Raw genomic sequence first — 25,410 nt, 5'->3', positions numbered from 1 at the left:
TGGAAAGAAGCAGGTAACTTTTCAGCTCTCATTTGTACTGCCATTAGGAGAAGAGGTGTGACAACAGCGTGAGGTGATGCTCTTGGTCCAAGGTTGCTCACATTCATAATGAATGCATGCAGGATTTTGGTTTTGTTGATTCACATTGGTGATGGGCTTTGCTTCTCATCTGGATACCACAGGGTGTATTATGCTGAGGCTCGGAGCTGCTTACCAGCAGCTCGTTCTCTGAGTCCCCATTCAGGGGTACAGTTTAGTACCTTTCCATTTGGTAGGTCTGAGCCTCAGGCAGAAGTGTAGCAAACAGCGTGGAAGAAGAAAGGAGGACTCCCATGTGGGTTTCAACCAGGCTTTATTCCACCCACGGGGCCCACGTGAAAAGTGGGGTCTGGCCCTTGGGTTTCTGCTTAAATACAGGGGGCGTGTAAATGGGCAGGGGGTGATCTAGAACCAATCCTAAGAAAGGGGAGGAGTGACCCAGAACAGGGGACAATTAACAGAACAGTCCATACCTAATAAAGGGAGGGTTAACCGAGAACTTGCCAAATCACAGTGCTGCCCCACCAGAATTTTCCAGGCTTCTGGGCACGATTACAGGGTGAGTGACAAGACCCACCACTCGGGAAAGACCAAGGCATTTGAACAGGGGGTAGGTACAACAAACCATTTTACAGAAATTAGGTAAACCTAAATTTCACACTGCAACAGTGTATGCTGTAACAAACATAAGCAATGGGGAGCAATGACCTGAGTAGTTCTCAACAATTCTCAAAAACATGAAAGAAAAAGCTTTCGCTGTTCTTGAGATTTCATTTTTGCTGCGCCTTTAGGAATGCTTGAATATGACTGCTATGTAAACCAGTTAAGCTTGGTTTTGTTTTTTTTTTTTTTTTTTTTTTTTTTTTTTTTTTTTTTTTTTTTTGTTGTTGTTGTTGTTGTTGTTGTTGTTGGTTTTTTTTTCCCCACACACAGACTAAAATTCAGATTGCCTGAGTATGATCTGTGATAACATGGGATGCTTCTAATGTAGGGGAGAAAACATTATCCCTCTCCTGAGTCTGCAGGCCATAGCTTGCATCCCCAAGCCAGTTACAGCCAGTGAAGGCATCAGCTTGGTCAATTCTTGGGAACTGATGTGTATGAAATTTCACAAAGTTGTATGTTTTATCTTTTCATATAATCTGAATGTCTAAACTCAGGTGATGCATTTCCCTTTGTTGCCATCAATACTTTCATCAATCTGTTTTCTTTAGATTGCCATTCAGGAATAGGTTTAACCCTTCTTTGGAGGAATCAAGCTCCATAAACCTCTTGTTTTTCTTCAAAATCTTCTTGATTTGTCTTTTTAGTATGCAGTCTCTTGAATGATAACATATTCTAATTATTTAATTATGTATCAAATGAAACAACATTTTATATTCTGCAAGCTTACAGCTTAATACTGTTGTTCCTTTCTTCTCTGATACCTAATATATTAATATCATACATGCTACTGCAGGTATAGAGTAGAGAAGACAATACTTCACTTACCTTGATATTTTTAGAGCATGGCATACAGTTGCTGGTTCAACATATTAGGCTGACTGTTCGTTTAGCTTCCTCTGGAAGGAATTGAGAAGGTTACTAGAAAAAATTTAACACACGCTTTTTCCTCTACAGAGCAGAAGGATCTGCCAATAAGTCAGATTCAAGTGGCCTCAGGATGGTTTTCTCCATGTTCCCGCTCCTCAATAATTTCCTTAAAATGTTAGTTAGTTAACATTAGTTAACTAACATTAGTTAAATGCTGTAGGGTTTCTTCTTTGGAGTGGGGCAAGATTTTTGTGTTATTTTTATGTCAGCCAAGCTCCTCACACTTCATATGATTGCAACCCAAATGTTCGTGGCAATATTGATATCAACAAGATACCATGTTATGAGACCCACTGGCTTTCCCTTGTTATTCTGGAAACACAATGCCTTGATAAAACTGATGAGCTTATTTGAGAATGTTTGAGAATTCACCTGTACTGGTGATGCTGAGTATTGTGACAGCTTTTGAATATCTTGACCTAGGTTATGGTCCAGTTAGAACTTGGTTAAAAGCCTGATTAGACCTCATGAAAGCTCACTGCTAACCTCCTCAGAGATTGTATTGTGAAGTCTCTTACTGTTTTTTTTTTTCTTTATATTTGAGCAAATATACATTGCACTTTCTTCTGATTAAAATTACTGTTAGTTTTGGAGGCGTTTGTTTGTTTGTTGTTTGTGGTTGTTTTGTTTTGTTTGTTTTCCCAGTTCTTAAGGCCTACTTCCATTTGTGGTTTTGGGAAGGCTTCTGGGAAGAGGTCATGTGAAATAGTGTCTGCAAACATCAAAGGCAAATCTCTTTTGGTTTTTAGTTTGTCTTTTATACTAAAAGCATGCAAAGAGTGGTCATAGGAGCCGTATGGAAGTGTTGGAGTAGAGTGGAGAGGGTGGTTAAAAACAATCAGTTGGATCTGTGAGCAGAAATAGAACGCTGACAGAAGTTGAGTGCAGATTGCAGATGATTTAAAGATGCACATTTTTTAATGTGGCTGCCTGCACAGTCACATCCTCTCTCATGTCCATTGCTTTCTTAAAAATGTTCCTTTTTTTGTTTTTGTGGCAGTCTTTGTATCTCATTCCCAGTTCATCTGGACCAAGGTTGCTGCCTGCTTTTTTGGTTGAAATAATGGCTAGTGGAAAAGAGAAGGAATGGTGCTGGAGTATAAAGCCACTGATAAAATTTTGTACTTCCAGCTGATAAGCCCTAGTTACTGGATGGGGAAATATACAAAAGAGGTGTTGATAACAGTGCTTTAAATAAAACTGGAATTGCAACATATAAATTACTCTGTCACTGAGTTTGGGTTACCTGGTTATGTCCCTTGTCCCTTCAGACTGACAAGTTCCACAAGGCAGCCCCATGAGAAAGGGATCCTGTCAGCAGAGACCTCAGGGGTTTCCTCACATCTGCCTGTAGCCATAGCATAGTACCATAGAAAGAGGATGGAGTAATTAATAATTAATAATCAATAAGATTCCCCATGCATATAGGAGCTGAAATATAAAATTGAGAATATTTATTAAAATACACTTAGATTAATGTTTATCAAGAATAATGTCTTGGGTGTGTGAGCAGTAACACTAAGTAATAACATCAAGTCCACTGGCACTTCTACAAATCACCCTTAATTTTACCCTTTTAAGTGACATAAAAAGAGTTTAAAAGTATTGCATAGTGTAAATAGGTTCATCAGGATGCATTGGGACTAAATGTTTTCCCATGAGCAACAGACAGATGCTGCTCCCCAGCATTTTAGGTGGTTGTTAAATACTGAGCTACCTCTTATAACTCTTTTTTTCTCTTTAGTGAAAGAAAGGGTTGGCTTTCTGAGCCATTGGAGCAACTGGCCCCAAGGAAGGAAAGCAAGCAAGCTCATGCTTTAAGTGAATGGTGGAATCTAGCAAATTGTATCAACTATAAATCCCTTTTTATAATTCTCATTACTCAAGAGCCTGGCAGAGCCACATCTAGGTAATGGTTTCTGTTCCCTACAAAGGCTGAAAGTGTGGTCTTTGAAGAAGAAATGTCACCACTGAGACAGCTGTTCTGCTTAAGGGCTGGCTTCAAATGGGCCTCAGAGTGCCTGGGAGCAGTCTGGACAAGCTGAAGAGGAACAATTCATTCTGAAAGAACTGTCAGAATTGACTTGGGAGTCCCAGCTCTCTGTCAGTCTTACTTAACTGGCAGTATCGAGAACTTTTATCTAGTTCACACTAAACAAAGTGGGAAAGTAGCAAATGATAGTATAGGAAAGAAAACATGATAGTGAATACATTTTCAGTTAGTGTATCTGACAAATAGATTTTAAGACTTTTTTTCTTATCATTGCATATGTGGTAGGAAAATAAATTAGGATGGGACAACATGGGCAAGTATCTCAAGCATTTTAACAGCATAAAAATGGAAATAATGCATCATACCTACAGGATTTCTTTGAGGGAATAAATAGATGTTGCTGTTGGAATCCTTTTTGGCATGGTATGTTTCAATGTTTACTTATTTAAGTGATTACATGAAGTGAGACAATTCTATCCTTGACACTGTATATATTTTTTCTACTTAGTAGAATAAATGAGTGAAATCTTATTCTGTCAGAGTGTAGGTATTTCTGTCCTGAAAATCTGCTAGAACATTGTCCACAGGGCAACATGAAACTTTCATTGGTCTACCTGTTGTGGAGAGTCTCTTTGTACAGAACTATTTCAGTACATTAGAGCTTCACATTCACTGAATTAACTGTGTGTCTGATCTCTCGATGCCCTTCTTGAAGGGATAATTGCAAAACTTTACCTATTTGTTGTTCTAGAGTTGGAATCCATGTTCTTTTCTCTCACAAAGAGAGGTTTAGAGTGAATTGTAGAGCTTTTCAGAGAAACAGCTTTGCCATCCTGAACTATGTTGGTTTTCATTCCTGGAGGGAAGACAACAAATTTAGCCAATAGCTTATTAGGTGTTTATTCATCTCACAGAGAGTGTTTGAGAGGACAACAGTGTATTATGTTTTCTTCCAGGGATATGGCTCTTAGTCACAACTTCCTCTCAATTCTTGGAAGTGATATAAATTATCTGGTACCTAGGTTAAATCAAGTTAATCTCATTTCAGGACCTTTCTTTATCAGATCTCTTCAAAAAGTAAGATTCATGTATACTGTCTTCATGGAAAAAGCTTGGAAAGACTGGATGCCTACAGAGTTCCAGCACTTAAAATCTCTCCCTGCCTCTCTTGGCTAATTTTTATTACTACAGAAGTCTCATACATCATGCCAAGTATATACAGCTATAAATATTCCTTCAACATTTCTCTATTGCAAGTTGTAGTGTACAATTGATGTGCCTGGTGTCAAGTCTACGTGGCAGACAAGATCCAAGACTCTTTGAAATAACCAGAAAAAAGAAAACCCATCAAATTTAGTACTTTGAGAGGCTTTGTGGACATTTCTACAAGGAATCAGGTCCACTTACATTTAACTATGGGGTTTTTAAAAAAATAATTTAATGTGGATTTTACTGGCACATAGGCAGAGAAAAGGTAGGCATTATTGTCAGACTGTGAAAAGAATACAGTTTGTCCTGTGCCTGGGGACTGCACAGGGCTCCTCTTCCTCAGTGAGCTCCAGTCTCCAATCCATCACACACATACCTGCCCATGCTTCCATCAGGGGAATGAAGTCAGGGAGATGAATACAGGATATGTTCTTACCTATCTTCTCTTTGTGTATCCTCTGGGGACTTCAGCACCAAGCACAGATGGAAAGCAGCAGGCAGCTGTAGCTTTATGAGGGGGTGCACCTCTCTTCTTGCAGAAGAGGTTCCTTATATCTGGGTCAATCTGCTGCTCTATTGAATATACAACTGGCTGCTTGTAGCCTGTGTTGGGCTGGCCTTGGCCAGCTGCCAGGCACCCAGGCAGCCTCTCTCTGCCTCCTCAACTGCACAGAGGGAGAAACCACAATAAAAGTGGTCATGGGTCGAGATAAAGAGAGGGAGATTACTGAGCCAATGTATCATTCAGCTATGTTCAGTTCTGATACCCTTTGTCAGCAAAATGACATTTCTGTCATGAGGGCAAGAAAGCAAATGAAAAAATGATTGCACACTATAGCCCCAGGGGTTCCCAAACTATTGGGATTGTAGAAAACTAAGTATGGATTTGTTATGCCTGTAGAAAATAGATCTGGTGGCTTAATGTTGGCCTGAGCTGCTCAACAGTACCTAACACCACGTCAGCTAAAGAAGGAAATGTATTGTCTACTAGAGGAAAGCTTTGCTTTACTTATTATATTGAAAATACAGAAGACAAGTATGAAAATGAGAAGAACAAGTGTCCCTCATACCAATCTCAATTTGGCTGTCATTCAGATTTTGCCTGTGGAATCTCTGTGGAGACTTGGAGGCTACCTTAAAAGGTGCTTCCTTTTGGGAGGTGGTTTGCAAAACAGAGTTTGGGGCTGTATTTAGCCACATGGACCAAGAAGTCAACTCCTTGTCACTTTGCTTCCTGTATTTTGTCATTTGGAGTCAAACTAATAAATGGGCTACCAATTCACCATTTTTTTTACCCTGGCTTTATTGCCATGGAATTTTCCTTTTGAGATAGACCCTTTCCCCTCCATATTTTTTTTCTTCAGAACTTATTTCCTGGTTCTTAGCTTGCCCCAAGAATGCAATCTCTGGCTTATGTGAGATATATCTGTGATAATTTGTGGTTCTTCTTTCCTCATTCTTTGAGATTGAGATATAAAAAGCAAATGCAGCAAATTGCTCCTTCTCCTTTACTGAGATTGTCTTCCTTTCCAAACTCTTACTATGAATTATTTACCACGAGCCATATTCACTGTGCACAGATCTTACACATCTTATCTCTTTATCCCTGGTTCTTAGCTTTTCATACATTATGGCTGACTGAGTGGACGTGAGAGCACTGATGTTTTGCTGGATGCAGGAACCTGGATGAAGTGACTCAGCTCCATCTCAGGACAAGCATGGGCCAATGTTTGCCTTGCTCCTTCCACTGCCACAGTGGCATCCAGGAAGGCTTCAGGCTTGTGGTCCAGAGCGAGCTGTGGCACACTCTGGGCGGGGTCCACACCTGAGTAGCTGTATGTTCATGCAGCAGAGGCATACCATTGCCATCACACTTGATGTAGCTGCAGAGTCATAGCAAGGCAATATTACTAATATAAATGACAGATCCTGTATTTAGAGTGGGGGTTTTTCATAACTTCTGCATTTTCAAAGTACCTTTCCTGTCTGCCCTTTATCAGTTTTGGTGCTTCTGCTGTCATACGTCTCAAATTGGAAATATATTAGTTGCAACAGCTCAGTGAATCATTCTTTTTCTTATGTTTCTTTTTGCAGATGGCCTAGTAGCTGAAATTGAGAAAAAGATTACAGAAGCTTTTGAGGTGTTTGACCGTGAATCCAATAAAACTGTGGATGTCAGGTTTGTAAATATATTCACAAAAAAATTACAGAATCTCAACAGAGTTAAACACCTCTCTAAACTGACATCTGCTTTACAGAAAATGTCATAGAAACAGTTCTTTTGGCCCTCTTTGGACAAATACGTTTGTAGTGGGTAACCTTGGATGGATGGCAGATGCCCACCGAAGCCCCTCCATCACTCCTCTCTTCAGTGGAATGTGGGAGAGGAAATATAATAAAAGACTCGTGGATCAAGATAAGGGCAGGGAAAGATCACTTACCAATTACCATCATGGGCAAAACTGACTCGACTTTGGGAAAATTTAATTTATTACCAATCAAATCAGAGTAGGAATAATGAGAACTAAAGCCAGATCTTGAAAACACCTTCCCTCCAGCCTCCTTCCTGGGATAAACTTCATTCCCCTTCTCTATCTTCTCTCTGCCAGCACTGCAGGGAAATGGGGAATAAGGGTTATAGTCAGTTCATCACAAGTAGTCTGTGTGACTCCTTCCTGCTTAGGGCAAGGACTCTTCCCCTGCTCCAGCATGGGGTCTGGAGTTCTCATGGGACAGTTACCCATGAACTTCTCATGGGCTGCAGTTCTTCATGAACTGCTCCAGCCTGGATCCCTTCCATGGAACACAGTCCTTCAGGAACAGACTGTTTCAATGTGGGGTCCCCTGCAGGGCCACAAGTTCTACCAAAAATCCTGCTCCAGTGTGGTCTCCCTTCTCCATGTGTTCACAGGTTCTGCCTTCCTAAACTGGTATCTACTTCATCAGAAAATGTAATTGAAGCAGTCCTTTTGGCCCTGATTGGATAAGGGTGTCTTGGCTCATTTAATAGACATTTTGCTTTGTTTGCTGGTTGAAGACTGAAATTTACTGGAGAGAGGGATGTTGGACTGGGGGAGTAAAGGGGCAAGAGGAAGCTGCAGATAGACAAGAGGCCTAAGGCTACATTTACTGCTAGTGAATAAATCCTTGCTCTGATAGCTCATTTGGCACTACAGGTCCTGGATCCTGTATGAAACCCCTGGCTTTCAGGCTATCCCATCGCATCAAGGGGTGTCCCTGCCAGTGTGTGTCAGTTACCTGCACTCAATGGCAATGCATCTTTCCTCTGGGGTCATGTGGGAGAGGGATGCTGCTCTGGCAATGACGTGTTTTTAGGAGACTTGGAAGTAACTTGCCTATTATTTGGTTATGAAGAGTCATAATGATAACAATACTAATGTAAAAATCAACATAAATTTGCACCAGGTGGTATTTAGCCCAGTACCCTCATCTGAGCTACCAAGTAGTTTCCTGAGGCAGGTATACGAGGAATTGAACAAATATGCAGAAATACTCTTGTTAGTTTTTTATATCTGCTACATTACGATTTGAGTGGCCACCGGTGTCTTTTTTTATGCTATGATGAATAGTAAACATTGTTCTATATTGATCTTTCATTAATGAATTCATACCTGGTTGTCACATTCATCTACTATACAGTAGTTTAAGGCTGAAGAGTCTGGATGTGTTTTATCACTTTGGAAATGCTATTTTATAGTTCTGGCCATTCTTTTTTGTGCTTCTTTTTGTTCAGATTTCTCCTTTTTGAACTGAGGAAATGGTGCACACATGGGAGTCTGGAGGGAGAACTGCATGCACTGTACCTTTATCATGCAATGTTATGGTGATGCCTTAAGTTTTAGCTTTCATGTTATCCAGATTCTGTACTGCATTAGTATATAACTCTGAATTTCATATAAAGTATTAGGAAGTTCTCCTCACAGTTTAGTTAGACAAAACAATCCTTTTCCAGCCTGAGAACCAACGATGCCGTTGCAGCTTCAGGCCCAAAAAGTATAGAGGGAATTGAAGAGAGCAAACTGGGAGGCTGGGAATTCATAACCTGAAGCTGTAATTGGACGATTAACCCAAATATGTAAATAGACCAAAACTTAAAAAAGTGTGAAAACTCATGATCTGTTGTCCATCTTGGGTGTAGCCTCAGCCAGGCTCTTGTTCTGCCCAAGGCATATTCTTTGAAGGCCTTTTTAATAAATACCTACTTTATTCCTCTATCACTGTCTAGCCTCTGTTCTAGTAGCCTCTCGAGGCATCATCAACAGACAAAATATGTCTGGGCAAGGAGGTAGAAGTTCAGTGAAAGATAAAATCATCTTAGCGAGATCAGGGCATGACTGGCTGCAACCAGTTAGCCATAACTGGCTAACCCAGCCATAACTGGCTACAGAGACAAAGGATGTCAAATGTAAAAATTCCTAGATGCTTTTAATTCTAGTATTTTAAAAGTTGAGTGTTTGATAGTGCTACTTAAACTTAATTTTAACACAAACATTCATACAGATGACTTATATTATAAAATGCATAAACCACATGTTTATGTCTCACGGAGCAGATTGTGAGGTTATAAGTTGTTGTCATGAAAGTTTACTGGAGAAATTTTTCATATTCATGAAAGTTTACTGGAGAATTTTTTCATATTTACAATTACCATTTTCAAAAGAATATCCTTTTAATTATAAATCAGATATTGAGTAGAAACACTGCAATGGAGTGTAAGAACTGGTGAAATTGTTGTCATTCGATATTGTTCTTGAAGACAAATTGAAAAACATACTTAAATGTTCTGAACAGCTTATTACAGAGAGGAAAGGGAGGTGCAAAATGTTTATGTGATGGTTGTAGCAATGCATGCTTACTAATGCCTCTAAATTTAAGAAATTGCAGGTATTTCATAGAAGTAATGTTTTTTCAGCTATACCCATGGGGAGAGCGTCAGGATATGTCTCCATACTCAGTATAGTTCCTGTTCCCTTGTCTGTAGGGCTCTGTAGGGGAGAATGATCTCTTAAATCTCTTGGTCTGTGCCCAGGAAGGTGCCTGATGCCCGGGGCTGGGGCTGTCCCGGTGTCCCCTGGTGCCCTGCTCCTGGCTGCACAGTACGGTGGGCCCTGGCTGCCTGGCCCGGGGCAGAGTCCCCACCACTGCCACTCCCCAGCCCTCACTGCATCATGGCATTCTCACTGCGTGTTTGTTTGTCATTTTCATCTGCAGTCTTAGCTAAGCAGCTGTAGAATTTTCTCTACTTCTCACTCCATTATATATGGATACACAGCTTGGGAGTATGTTACAACAACGAAATTATACAAGTAGACTCTTTTAAGAATATATTCATTCAGACAGGAGACAGCTAAAAGTCTGTTTAATGTATTAAATACACAATTTCACATTCATTTTTTTTTGTAGCACAGATACAGACAATGCACAAAAACTTATTGTCTAATTATTCCTAGGTTCATATTGCAGAGCTGTATCACAAATGGGATTATTAATGGCTGATTATCTTGTATCAGAAGGTGGCAGCACAGCACAATTCTTAACCACATTTGTAGCTGTATCAGTATTATTGCCTGAAATATCAGAGACATGTGAAGAGTGAAAAATTATACTGGTTTGACAGGCCTACATTGGTATTCCATGATTCCTAGTACAAATTAGTAAGAAATTAAACATGAGGAAGATGATATTGTTTCATGTCCCTCAGTCAAGGACTTCTGTGATATTGCAAATCTTGTCATTGAAAGCATTATGTGTAAGGTGAAAACCACAACCCAAAATTTTCATTGCATCTGTGTTACAAAACTTGTATGATCATAAACCTGATTTTAACCATCGTTTTTGGATTCTAGAAACTACAGAGCAGAAACTGCAGCTCCTGAACTAAGCGAGAGGAAGGGGCTGGGAACAAAATAGTTTCCTATCAGGTCCTTTAAACTCCACATTATTACCAAATGGGCCCTGACTTTTTTTACCAAAAGCACTTCAAGCAACATCCTCTTGCTGGCTGGCATGCAGACTGCCAGATACAGCATCCAGCAGTGCCAGATTTTGCAGACTCTTCTAGGATCTGACTTACCTCAGTCACATCACAGTTCTGCTGGGTGTGAGTGAAGCAGGAGGGTGATGGCAGCATTCCCATCCCTGGCAGTCTGTGACAGCAGAAATAGTGTGGGACAACAAGGAGGCAGGATTTGCGTTGGCTCTGGTGGAGGCAGGGAATAGTTACAAGTAGTTGGAAAATATGAGAGAGTGCAGGAGTGAGAACAACAAATGCAATATTATACATACGTACTAGAAGTAGGATGCACGGACAAGGACTGTGTCTAAATGACTGACCTCCCTAGGCCATTGGCCATTCACACCCACAGGGGCAGGGACACTGGAGTAGATGGTTTCATTTCAGAATGCGTGGTTGTGTGGGATTGGGTTTTGCTCTGTAACTAGTTTTGTGCAGCCAACCTTTCTCTCTCTTTTGTGTGCTGTAGTGCTTCTCAAATGTTTCCAGTCAGAATGGGAACTCCTTGGGATCAGTCTGAAGAGGTCATAGACTTATAATTTTGCATATGCTTGCTGTGCCGCATTCAGGGCCTTACTGTTAGAAGAAGATTTTACAAAAATCATTCCTCCTTGTATCTATCATTTTTATTAGGCAATCTGATTTTTGCACAAAATGAAAAGAATCACCACTGGTCAAGACAAAGGAACCACAGAGGTTTGGATTATGGGTACCACCAGCACTGTGAACACATATTCAAATGTGCTTAAATTTCTGTGTTGTTGAATTGAATTGTATGTCACAAGCTATATTAATGCTTCTGTTATTTTGTTTTTTAATCATACCGTAAGTCTCATTAAAGCTTTATTACAGACTGACAATACTTTTGTTTCTAGTCTGTGACATTGTTAATCTTAGACTACATTGAGGCATTACCAGTTTGGTCAGAATTTTATTTAGACCCACAGTTGCACCAGGTTCAGTAGTAAATGCAAGCTATGAATATATTTACAGCATAAACAGAGTGGTGATAAGCCACTTTGTTGCTCTGTTTGACTCTTTGAGAGCACAGCAGGGACATAGCAAGGCTGCCTTCTTCCTGACCTTTTGTAATTGTTCTTTAATGCAGTTAAAATTGTATCTTTATAGCATTTAATGGAAGCATGCATTTTATTTGTTACCTTGAATCTCAGTAGATTTCCAAGTGATTTGTTAACCACTATAAATATAGACTTTACTGGAAATAAGCATAACAGTTGGAGAACAGCAATGTAAAAGCAACTTGCACTCAGTACACTGCAACACAATGGTAGAGAATTTGGGGGGGAAATTGCATGAACAATTTCAAGGAGCTTCAGAATATTTAATGTCTGAAAAAGTAGACATTGCTTACTGAGACATCATCTTAAAATTCCACATAGATTTTCTTGTGTGCTTTTATGTGCACACTCCTATAGGCAAGCTCTGAATTGGTATCTGTATTCTCCACAGACAGTCTGGTATTGCAGGCTTATTAACAAGATTCCCTCCCTTCCCTCCCTTCCCTCCCTTCCCTCCCTTCCCTCCCTTCCCTCCCTTCCCTCCCTTCCCTCCCTTCCCTCCCTTCCCTCCCTTCCCTCCCTTCCTTTCCTTCCTTCCTTCCCTCCCTCCTTCCTCTTTTCTTTCAGGGAGATTGGTTGCATTGTCAGGTCACTGGGTTGCTTCCCAAATGAGGCAGAAGTACAGGAACTGATTGAGAAGGTAAATGATCTTTATATCTGTTGTATTTTTTTCAGTCTTCAACTTGCACAAGTTTGGCCCTTCTCCCTTGCTGAATGGTAAACTTAAACTCTTTTCCAAGATGTTGGAAGTGTCATGGAAGTGTTTCCAGCAGACAGACAGTGTCAAAATTGCCCTGAAGCAAACCTTTAGGCTGATGAGGTAACAGCACTAATGGGTTAAAATGAGGAGGTTTTTACTCACTTTTACCCAAAGGGAAACTGTGACACTGTGCTGAGGTAGAGGGACATTTATTAAAAATGGAGGGAAAATTGGTTTTGACTGATGAAAAAGAGTGTCCTAAATGTCAGTCAGATATCCAAACTCTAACCATCTCAGTCCTCTGAATTTCTATGGACATGCCATAAAAAGACATTGCAGGATTAGGTAGTGAAAATGAGTTCTTGAGCAGGTGTTAAAATTATACATCATATTCCAAAAATACCCAGAAGGAAAGCCTGCAGTTTTTTAAACTAGGTCCTGTTATTGCTGTCTTCTAGCCAGATCTTTCAACATTCTGTCCTTCATGAGGTCTTTCTCAGTTTTGAGATTTCTGAGTTATAAGTGAGAATCTTCTCTTACTTGATTGCTTAAGCTTGTAAATCAGTTTTCAGGAAATAAAACATCACAAAACTTAGTGGTCCTCTCATTCTCCCAGAGATAGGCAGTGGTAAGGTAAGGAAATTAATCACATTTCTTCACAGGCTTTTCCCACACTAATTTTTATGTCCTTACATCATGCTTGTAATAGAAAAGTGGTGTGCTGGTGCCTTGGCACGGTATGGTTAATAAATGGGACAAAGAAGTGGGAAAAAGACTTCACATTCTTTTTGCAAATGGGCATGCTGCTTTAAGGATCAAACAGTACTGGAGCTGAGAGGTGGGTAAGGTGTTTTCTACTTTCCATGTTTAGGTCAGGATACTAGCAATTGATATCTCCTACTGTTTTCTTCCTGCTCCAACAAAAATTCGGATAGTTGTAGTAGTAGTAGTCTCTCCTCACTAGGCTTGTCTGTCTCTTGTAGATCAGAATTTAGTGTGAGAATCTTGCACTAAGTCTTGTGAAAGTGATGCAGCTGCTTCAGATGAGGAAGTGCAAAGAACCATCAGAGGAGAAAGCTCTTTTAACACAATACGGCAATCTGTCTGCTCTGGTTCTGTACTCTCAGAACCAGATTGTCCCAGCTCCCACTGACAAACAAGACAAAGTGGAAAGAGAAAATATGGTGCTTAATATAGATGATGTTTTTAGGGTCCCACAGTGACTTTTCTTTACAGCAAATGAACAGTGCAACTCCTCACTGAAGATACCACTTTGTGAAAAGGGGATGCTTTGACAACCCTGTTCGAATCTAGGGGAACCAGGAGAGTTCAAGGCCTGCCTCTTGCTCTGGAAGAGATTGGCCTCTTGTTTTTTCCCCTAACTTTCAATATTACTGAAAATGTGAGATAAGTAATACATAAAAAGTACAATGCAATGTAGCCATGAGGTAGAAGATTCTTTAGATACAACAGTGTAACATGTATGAAATAGCTGATTGTAAGAATATTAAAGTACAAATACTGCAAGAAGAAAGAATACATTCAAGAATAATGGTTAACCTTAAAGAACACTGAATTGAAAAATAAATAGCTAAGAACATTTCATGATGCCTGTAAATGAAGATTTGGCATAGGTTTAGTATCAGAAGAACACTGTCTTCTTGTGGAGCCCTTCATATATTACGATAAACGCAAACATATCTTAATTTAGATAAGAAGCCACTATAATTTGCTGTGGTAATACCATTTTATCTTAATCTAGATAAGGTAAAAATTGTGTCTGTTAGCCATATGTGATTAATTTCTGTTTTTCACTATATGTGTCTGTGTCATCTCATCTTCCTATTAGCCTTATTGCTAAACTGGCACATGCTAACATCATGTTATTCATATCTGCGAAGTCAGCATTCATATAATTATGTTATCTCTATAAATTATCATGTAATGTTTCTTATATTGCCTTATACTCAATTCTGTACTTAATATAATATCTCTACACCTACTTACAAAGATAAGATTAAATGCTAAATCTAGAGATGGTGAAAACTACTCTAAGGGTTACTACAATGCCTGGAGTTCGGTACAGTGCTCTGCCTGGTAACTCTGGAAGATGGTTTTGTTTCTTTGTGTTACAAGTACCCCAGTGTTATGGCTGGGAAAACAGCGATACAAAACATAACAGGTGCTACAATACAGTTGTTTAGGGAGCTGTGGATGTACTCAAAGGGAAGAAACAGAGTGAAACTCACTGAGTTTGAACAGGCAAATACAGTTACTGTGAAAAGAGGAGGAAATATAGAAAAACATCAATGAGAAATGATATGTAGAACAAGAGCGAGCATGAGGAAGAGTAAGAAGTGTTAGAAATAGGATTAATTTAAACTACTCAGGATGTTGTTGGATCTGTAGAGACTCCAAAATGGAAGCTGTTTGTTCCACATCAGAGGAAGCTGAGGTTGCTGATCATCTCCCAGGACTAGGTTTTGCCAGGTAGTTTGTTACCTTATCTTTCAATCAACCAAGCAGCAAAACAAGTGATTCTGTAATGGTAAAAGGTTTCTTTTGGTTTAAAATGCAACATCTTCATTTCCTTGCTAAGGATCCTTTCCTTCTAGGTTCATCAAATAGGAGGGAAAATGTGTTTTTTCAAGCCAGTTTCCACTCTGAAGCAGCAAGAAGTGATGGCTGTCTTGTCTTAGCACCCAACTCCCTTCCAGAACACTGGAAAAGAGCATGCAGCAGCAGTTGGAGCTTTCCATTTAAGCAACTGGATGTATCAGTAACTGCCCCAGCTCTGATCCAGCTCCCAGGAGGAAGATTCCTTACTAAGTTTTTCCTGGCTCAGTTAGAAGATTTCAAATCAGTGCCTGTTTGAGTTTTCTTTCAATCTGGGCTGTGTCTCAGGGGGCCTAGCAAGGTGTTGCTGCTGCCATGTGAGACCTAAAGGCATGCATCCAGTTTCAACATGGACAGGAACAGGCTAGCTCAATTAACAGGGCTCCTTTAGGGAGCAGAACTTAAGATTGTCAGGGAAGGGATGCACCCCAATGACAGAAAGCAGTTCTTACCGTGTTGCTTATCTCCTGTGGAAGTATAGGAATGCAGTGAGAATGCTGCTAGAAGTTCCCAGTGTTTTGGGACTAATTTTTTAATTTATTGGAAGGCAAAGGGAAGCCTTTTTTGAATGACATTTTATAATATGCCTTATGGCTGTTTTGGTCTGCCCTGACTCAGTCTGCCTCCCTTTCTGGTCCTTCCCCTGACAACTCTCTTTGACTATGAAACATGAAAGCAACAAATTCCATCATGAAGGTGCACTTGACTGGAACTATATCCAAGCTAGCCAATTAAATATGCTCAGAAACATCCTTGGGTGTTGAAGTCAGCTGGCACAGAGCAGCTCATGCCCACCCTGGTAAATGTTTTATGCAGAGTCGCTGCACCAAGCATCCTGCTGGGGAAAAGTCCTTAAGGTCCAAGCCAGGATCTGCTGGGGGAAATGTTGGGTGGCACAGTTCAAAATCGTGCCAAGGGAACATGCTCATGGTTTGCTGTAATGAGCGTTCACATTACACTGCTTGGGAATGCTCCAGATCCTGATAGACTTGACTAGTATGACTTCAGCCTGAATGTTTAAACCTCTGCTGAGTTATTGTGGCCGATAGTATCAGTTCCTTGGTGTTGGGTTCCTTTGCGTGAATGGTTTTGGAGCACAAGAGGGCAATATTGAGTTGCTGCAAGTGTATAATAGCAGACCTGTATTTCCCTGGGATATTATCTCTTCCTCCAATCTCTTTCTATTTGATCACAACTCTTTCACTCAGATGTTATATATATGTGATATAAACATTCAAAGTCTAATGCTGTAATTTTAATGCAGAGTCCACCCCAATTTCTGGTTTTTGGATTATTTTGCTAATGAGTCATATACTCTGCCACACTTAAGTTTTATTTTTAGATGGAAGTAGAAGAACCGGGTGGATTCGTTCATCTGGAAAATTTTCTTCCAGTGGTGACAAAAGTTCTACTTGATAGAAGGTAATGGAAAGTGAATTTTATGTGTCTGTAGTTTATTCCAGACTGACAGGGTTGATTCTGTCATAAATAAACATATCTACAGAAATTTTATATAACTGGTAGGAGTATAGATCTTCTTTGTCATTTAAACTCATTTTACATTAGCTATAAAGATTTTGTTTCAAAATTACTTCATCTACATTAAATTATGTTGTACTGATGAGATAAATAATACCAACTTATAATCATAATTGCGATAATATGCAGCTTTTGTATTTTTAATTGGAATCTGAATTGCTATTCAACATGCTTTGTGTATCTCTGAAATATTTTGTATGCAAATTAAGGTCATAGCTATTGCTTTCTCTGAACACATGAGTTACAGTTACTGAGGAGCACAGAGTGTTACAGTGTATTCTAAATAAGTTGTGTGAGCAAGCTTCATATTAATTTCTCAAAATGACTTCCAGGTACAGCTGAAAGTATACAATTAGCACTCTAAAAGACGGCTGATCTAAAAGTGGTCACAAAGGTGCTTAGGAGTCTTTAAACATACACAGGGGCTTGTGCTATTTTGACATTCTGCACTAAAGCAAGATTACTTACAAGGAGTTTATATTTCATTTTAAATATGGTAGTCAAGGCTTTTGAGAAACTCAGTCTTGTCCAATCCAAGAAGTTATTTTGCACACAGAGGGCCTTTGGTAGGAGGGTGTTCTACCTGTGAAGTAGCTGTGGCTCCACACTGATGTTGGCCCTTTCACAAAATGATGCCTTACTGCTTTGGACTGTCCCCCTCCTCCTCCAAGCCCCTTCACACAAACACACACACACACACACACAAATACCCCCACACACTTTCCCCAGGCTAGTGCAGGCTAGGCAAGACTCACTTCACGTTTTGGGGCACTGTGTCATAGGTCATTGAAGCAAGGACGCATGAGATTTGGATCACAAAATCCAAGGCTTCTTCTTAGCACCTTTGATTTTTAGATAGCAGAAAATGAGGTGGGTCCAGAGAAAGCAGTCAAGCAGTTAGAACCTCCCTGGATTCAGCTCCTTCTCTTTAGTATTCTGAGGGTTTGGTGAGAGCCTGCTGGAATATGGAACCTCTCCATTGCTGTGCTGAGCTTTCTTTCCAGCTCTGAAATCAAGCATGCATATGCATGCACACACGTGCCCAGTTCTCCTCTCTCTCTGAAATTGTTAGTGACAGACCTTTTCTTTTATAGCTACCAGCCTCCTTTGCTCATCAGCTCATTAGACTGCCCAAGTCCCACTAGGTGATCTGTTGCCTAGCTACCAGCCTACCTGGACAAAACTTTGTTTTCTTGGTTTGTCCATTTCTGTTCAGTGCATTGGCTATGTAGAATGATTCATCTGCTGCAGATTCCTGCTAACCCACCAAGCCAGCCCAGACATGCAGAAGACATTCATCTGGCTCCTCAGCACAAGGGAAATGAAACAGTAGTACAACAAAAGATGTAAGAGTTAAATAGATGGACAGTTCCAAAAGGTCAGGCTGCAATTAAATGTTTGATAGACAAAACTTAGTGAATTGTCATAGAAAATAAGATTTCCTTTTCCTTTAGTAGTCATATTTAGTTTTTTCAGAACACTGAACAGTAACTTAACTTTTCTGATTCCATGGTTTCAGATTCCGGCCAATTCCAGAAGACGTTATTCTACATGCATTTGAGGTCTGTAAGGAAATGTTCAGGTGCCTAATTGGAGGGAAGAAGTTGCTGCTTTTTGGTACAATAAACTTAAACCCACAAGTTTTATTCTTTTTCTTTAAAGGCTTTGGATGAGAATAAACGTGGATATATTACCAAAGAGGAATTGGTCAAACATCTGACTGAAGAGGGTAACATGATTTCTGTAATATCAGTATTAAAGTAAAAAGCATTACACATGATCCTGCAGGCCAAAACCTGCAGAAAGTAGATACATTGTCTTCAAATAATGCTGTTGCTGTGATGAGTGGCTGCAGACTAGGACATTTCACTGGTCAATGATGCAGGGAAAGAGCATTTATATGCCTGGTAGCAGACATTATAAAATAGAGATTTTTATTCTTATCCTTATTCATAACTCAATCATGTCTGGGTATTTTGTGATTCTGTGCACACCCCTGTGCTCATTAAGTATGTGACTCTTTTGCTGTCCTGTAAAATTGCAGCTTAGATTTCCGGATGTTTTAGTGGTTTCAGTGCTCGTTCATTCTTACATTATCTTGATCTTCATTCTAGAGCTGCATGCAAACAAAGAGATTCAAAGACGAGATTTAAGTTGTACATTCTGTAATCCTCAATATCTCTTGAAGAGCCTGCTTTTCTTGCATGGCTGACTCATGCCCACCTGCCTCATGTTCAAAAGGGTGTGCGGGCTTTGTGCAGGCTTTTCTGAGGCACGACCTAGCCTCAGATGGTAACCTAGTTCTCTCAGGGATGAAGTAGGCCGTCAACAGCTTTGAACAGAAAAACCAGAAGTCTTTCATGATGTGAATACAAGTGCAAGGATAGCCAAATAAGAGATAATATTTCTAATGTACACATGAGAAAAAACTCTGAAAAAAATGGTTGTTTCATAATTCATGGCAGAGAGGAACAGGCTGTTTTGGTGTCTGTGAACTAGAAGATCAGACAGATCCAGATCCTCTGCCTCCTTTCTTTTAGACTGGCTCACTTGGTGTGCAGAACTTATACTGGCAAAAGGGAAGGAATAAGATTCATAGTTTTGTTCCATTTCTGCTCTGTGTGAGAATCAAAAGGAGATCTTTCCAAGAGAAAAACAGTGGAATTTGCCAGTCCTTGACAGGACAAAGTGTTATTCTCTGCTGTCTTTCAGGTGAGCCCTTTAATCAAGAGGAAATGGAGGACATGCTTGCTGTTGCTCTAGATCCAGAAACAGATACTCTTCACTACAGAGACTACCGTAAAAAGCTGGTAGTAGATGAAACTAAGACCTTCCCCTTTAATGTCTGAGATGCCTTTTGGTAATGGCACCATGGCTTGACAGATAGTTGAAATATGTATTTTAAAGTCAAAGTTCAGCTTGTGACTTGGTGCTTATAATTGAAATAAAGTCTGTGTAGTTATGTTTTCTTGGGTTCTCTGTGTGTGTGTATATATATATACACACATATAAAAATACATTCACACCTGGAAAAAGAGCTCTTGACAGAAACACTGTGTAAGGTCTGGAAAAGAAATCATGGAATTTTGTTGCAAAATAGCAGGAAAAATAATGTTAACGAAGTCAAGAAATAGCTTTATGATTGCTTTTGAAAAACTCACAGAAAATGAGATTTGTGAAAACATGTAATAAGCAGGTAAGTGAGTATCTTAAGATGACTAATACTAGTAAGATGAAGCTTTCATATTTAACTGTAATCCTTGTTTGTGTTTAACTAATAAGGAACCAGGTAGGTTACACCTTTTGAAATTATATAATAGATAAAAAAACTGTCTGTAATTTTTAGTGTTTTTCAAGTATCTGTGTTTTGTCTACCTCAGGCAATTGAACTGGACCAGTTAGTTCCAGTTAGTTTATATCACTGATTCACTGACATGATATTTTGCGTTCATTTTAAACATGCAGGGAACACTCCAACCATTTCCACAGTCAACTTAACCCTTGAGAACATTTTAGTTACTATAGGCAATGAACCTTCTTCTTTTGTAACCAGTTTGAAAGTCAGTAATTTCAAGTTTTCAAAATTTAGGATCACAGGATGAGAATTTGATTGTCATAAACTGATGAAGCACCATTTTTTCAAAGATATTAGTGTAGAATGGATGTCTCAGCTCTTCTAGCTAGCAGACCACTACAGACCACCACAGACCTCACAGCTCTTCTTATTTGTAGTGACCAGCAGCTGATGAGGTCTCAGCTTGCAGGAGATTCTGTGTTTTGCTCCTCAAGAGAAGCATCTTGCACTTTGTACTCCACCCCATTTCTGTTTTACTACTCTTTTCAAGTTTGTTTTCCTCCTGTACTATGTTCTACCTCTCCTGTGTCCTAGCTGCATATTCCAGCTCTGTGTCATCCACACCCTTCATCAGCTGATGAAATTTGGGGAAGACTGACAGAGAGAGACACTGAGTGCCCTACTCCCTGTCATGCCTTCTAATGGAAGAGAACATGAGCATGAGAACAGAGCCTAGGACCCCTCCTCATATCAGGTCTTTTGCCCTACCCATTTGTTTCCTTTGGGCTGGAAGCTCGGACAAACTCTTTTCATACACAGCTGCAAGTGTCCTGCTGTGCTTCACAAAGATGAGATTAGCATGATCTAAATGGGGTGATGGAAGCAGTCTGAAAGAAACTATTATTTTGATTCACTTTTTACTTATCTAACCCAAGTTGTCTTTCACTGCTACTTGCTTAAACAGCAACACAATGAAAAGTTAACGCAGGTAGACAAAATTCTAAGCTGCATCTGAGAAACTGCTCTTAAGACTCAGCAATGCACTCTGGTTGACACATTTACTGTGTGTTTCACTTCATTGCCAGTAAGAAGGAAAAACAAAAGCTATCATTAAATTTGTACTGGGGGAAGATGCAAGTTTTTGAAGATTAAAGCAAGAGCAACAAAGGCCTATTAAGAAATTATGTTTTTATTTGCCTTCTTCACTCTCTCTTTCAAAGCTGAAATTATTTTCTCTAGATGAGTCCTTCTTCCATTTGATGTGGAAGTGTGTTATACTGGGTTTCTGACACAGGTGGTGTGAGTTCAAGTTTCATTCATATGCAGTCTTGGAGTCCTTGTTAGCATCATCTTGGATATCAGCAGGAAGATGCTTATTTCGGGATATCATTTCACAGCTCCCAGTGCTCCAGAGAAAGCACAATTTTTTTCTAGTGGTGTTTTCCCAGAGGCTACCTCAGCTGTTGCTGTATCAAATCAGGATGTGTACATGGTGATGTCCATGTACAACACCATTAGTGTGATTCATAGTGCAGACAGGATCTTAACCTGCATTATTTTATAATATGTAGAATTTTTAATTTTGCAGTCTTCAAATGCAAGGAAAGAGGGTATTCTGGCAGGTAAAAGGTGTGATTTGGATTGTGTCTGCATTTATTGTACTGCAGCTCTTCCAGTTCTATCTTCTTATACTCGCCCCCCAGAAAGATCTGTGCAAACAGGACAGACAAAAGCACATTGCAGTCTTCACTTTGGGCATAAGCAAGTAAATTTTGTAGGATTCTGTAGGATCCTAAAACCTGACTGCACTCTGCCAGCTAGGATTAAATAGAGTGATCTCAGGCTTGTGAATGAGGTGCCCCATGAGTCACCCCAGAAGAGTCTCAGCAGTGGCCACAAGTACCCTTGCCTGTGCTTTTCATGACTTGCCAGGCCATGGCCACCCATTTCCCCACGGTTGTAGTAAGCTGCATGAGGGACTGAGTGCCCTGCTCCTCTGTGCTCCCTGGGGATGGGCAGGGACCCATACCTCAGGGAAACGAAGTCTTAGGGAACCATTTTGGTCAAACTAAACCCCCTCTTTGTTTCTAAATTTGAAGGGATAAATATGTTACTTTGTTCACTTCTTTGAGGTGAACAAATTGAACTGCTCAGTGGTCTCAAGCTGCCTCTTATTACATGCCTCTCCCTGCTGGCTATTTTGCCTCCTCCCTCAAGATCAGGAACCAAGGTAAGGGACTGGAACAAAAGGAGAAAGCTCCATGGAGGAACCAGTGTAGCATCTGGATTTTACACAGGGAAGTAGAGCCCAAGGCACTGAAGAAACTGGGCAAGTCAGAGGGTTCTTTGACCTAATTTGAGGAGGGAGATGGAAGGGAACTCGTTATCGAGATGTAAAAAAGAAAACAAAATTCAAAGAAGAGGAAGGAATCAAAGAAGCAAACACTGGAAACTATCTACATGGACAACTGAATCAGCAGCCTGTTTACATCACTGCTGTGAGTTGTAAGCTGGACAAGATTTTACTTGTTTAAAATTTTAAGTAGGTTCAGTGGTGCCAGATATATCTGGTGCATAGTGGAGAGCTCAGTCTTACTGAAACTGTAGAGGAATTCCTCTAGCTGCTGAACTTGTGCTTGGGAGTACAGTTGCTCATATTCCAGGTAAGACATTGGTTCCTGTGTTTCCTTCAGCAGCTTTGAAGTTGCTTCTCCAAAACACTTGGCTGTCTGTTAGTGATAGTCTCATATATATTCAGACCTGAAGACTTCAGTGTTTTCCCACTGCAGTGCATACCAACATGGTATTTACAGCTGCTGCTTGAGACTCCCCACTGGCTGTTGGCAGAAAAGGAAGTTGCAGGACATCCTCCACCAAAATGCTAATGGGCCAGTAGCTAATGGTAATGCTAATGGGATCTAGGACTTGGGAAGAACTGGGCTATTTATCTGTATACTTCCACCCATGATATCACACCGGTAAGAGCCTGTAAAATGTTCAGGCTCTTAGCTCTGTTCAGGGAAATTTTGCTACCTTTTCCTCTTGTTTCAGTTGGTCTTCTCTCTTGGTTCTCTTATGTGTCATTTCATTAATACAGTTGCAAATGCAAGAAAGTTTTGCTCTGCCCCACTCTGCTGATGCACTGCTGCACTCTCTGACAGCTGCCCATATCAGGGTGGGATTTATCACCAGATCTAGACTTGTTGCCACTGAAATCAGCATAGGCAAAGCCTTCATCACAGGCAATAGGAAGAGCCTTCAGTTTCATGGGGGAAAGTGGCTGGGGTTGCTGGTGTTCAGCCAAGGCTGGGATGGGCACAGGAAGTTACGATTTTTTAAGTCCAATAATACACTGCTATAATTGTGTGAAAGAGAGAGAGTAGTCTTGACAATGACAGGAGGTTGGCAGACAGGTTTCATTTTGGTCTTCATGAGAGGTATTGGAGGGTCACAGAGTCTCTTTCTACCTGACTTTTCCATGTATAAAGTCAGAGGAATTATAAAGAATAGGAGACAGGGAGTATCAGTCTTGCCTACTTGCATTGCTGAATTTTTGTATCACTAATTTCTGTGTTTGCACATTGTTTTGCACTATGGTGGTGTGACTGAAATCAGTGCCTACAGACCCCCCTGTAACGTAATAATAAAGTCTTGAGCCTTCAAGTCTTCTGTTCCAGACTGTGTGTTCAGGTCTCAACTTCTAAACAGGTCAGTCCACATTAAGTATGTTTGTTTTTCATTTAACACAACTCTGTTTCATAGTATCTTGTGGCATACTAGGTTTGAACATAAAACTATTACAACATCTGCTCTTATTGTTGGAGGGTGTTTTTGGCAGGTCAGTACTAGGCATGGGGACTATGCTGATTTAAAAGCTAAAGAAAGATGTAGGTCGAAACAAAGCAGATTCTCCCATTTAACCTATTTTGAATCCCTGGGGCCACTGTTTGGCTTAGTGTGGTTCTGAAAGCCAAGTAAATGTTACTCACTATGCTGAAAAGATTGATCACAGTATCTGGGCCTGAGGCCCAAATCCTAAACCTGGTATTTAGAGAGAACTCCCATTGACTTCAAAGGAGATTCTGCCTACAGAAGAGCTTCAGAAATACTGATGCACTGGCTCACAAGGCACTGTAAAAACCTTTTAGTCTCTTTAAAGAAGACTTATCTGTCAAAGATCCAACAGAGATGTCCAACCAGCTGCAAGTCATGTCATTGAAACAACCAAAACTGTAAAACCGTGGGTGTAAGTGGTTAATTCTTGTCTATAGTAAAGCAAGCAAGAGTTAGCAAGAGTTAGCAGTCAGAACTTTTCCATATTGTTCAGAGCACAAAAAGTGAAACTAGGCATGCTTCTGCATGGAGATGTAAAATTATCTTTTCCTGCTATTACCCTGGAGACACTGCAGCCTTGAAAACACACACATGTTACTTCTGTGCTTTCATATACTAAACCAATTCCTTTACTTCTGGACTTTATTTCTTCTAGAAGCCTTTTAGAAGAGGCTTCCTTGTTACAAATACCTGCCTAAATGATAGCATAAAAATAGTTCAAAATAAGATGTTTCAGGTAGAGGAAAGCCCTTGAATATTTGCTGTCAACAGCAGTCTCTTTCCTGCCAAGACAGCAGCATCCCCAATACAGAACAGGTCCTAAGATTTACCTTGTGGTGTGCTGCCATGGTTTCCTCTAGATACCACCCTAATGATTAAAATAACCAGACTGGAGTTCTAAAGAGTTTCTAGATGTGTGCTTTTGAGCTGATAATGCAAGAATTTGAAGCTGAGGTCTTCCACATCTGTAGGTTATTCAAGTTTTATACATTACAATAGATTTTTCAATGAAGGCTGTATTATGGTCCATTTGGAAACTGGTAGCAAAGACTAAAATTTTAATCCATAGTAACACAGCCAGGAAAAACTCAGTAGTGCAACTTGAAGGACTTATTTCCATGGTGAAGTTGCACTCAACATTGCAGAAACTAAACTAAAAAAAACCCCACCATAGCCAGTTTTCATGTGGTCTTGAACTGTAGCCTTGAGAAGCAATGCCATTCTTCAGAGCTCCCAAAAACACAGAGGTGCACTGAAATTCAGCTGAAATTTAATGGAAAACCTGTCTCTAGTTCTTTGTGCTTTGTCAAAGTTGCAGATACTGATTGTTACACTACACATGATGGTTTACTACCATTGAGATCATGAAGGGAGAACTTTCGGAGATAGTTGTATAACTAGGAGTGCGAAGAAGACTACTCTAAATACCCTTGACTCAATCCATTCAAGACAAAATGCAGGAAAGAAAGAAGGCAAGGA

At 40.1% G+C, this 25,410-nt stretch overlaps 1 protein-coding gene across 1 annotated transcript in view; it reads left to right on the top strand.

Moving 5' to 3' along the window:
• Positions 1–19,769, top strand: part of EFCAB2 (EF-hand calcium binding domain 2) — a 31,311-nt gene extending 11,542 nt beyond the window's left edge. The window contains exons 2-7 of the mRNA XM_066314430.1: positions 6,896–7,013; positions 12,515–12,587; positions 16,606–16,685; positions 18,322–18,364; positions 18,465–18,531; positions 19,515–19,769. Of these exons, the coding sequence (XP_066170527.1) occupies positions 6,896–7,013; positions 12,515–12,587; positions 16,606–16,685; positions 18,322–18,364; positions 18,465–18,531; positions 19,515–19,651 (518 nt within the window). The 3' untranslated portion in view covers positions 19,652–19,769. The remainder of the gene's footprint in view (positions 1–6,895; positions 7,014–12,514; positions 12,588–16,605; positions 16,686–18,321; positions 18,365–18,464; positions 18,532–19,514) is intronic.
• Positions 19,770–25,410: the final 5,641 nt, after the last annotated feature.

This window comes from Sylvia atricapilla, chromosome 3 (assembly GCF_009819655.1).
Source record: "Sylvia atricapilla isolate bSylAtr1 chromosome 3, bSylAtr1.pri, whole genome shotgun sequence".
Taxonomy (NCBI): Eukaryota; Metazoa; Chordata; class Aves; order Passeriformes; family Sylviidae; genus Sylvia; species Sylvia atricapilla.
The sequence above is the reverse complement of the archived record's forward strand: the minus strand, read 5'-3'. Positions and strand labels throughout refer to the sequence as shown.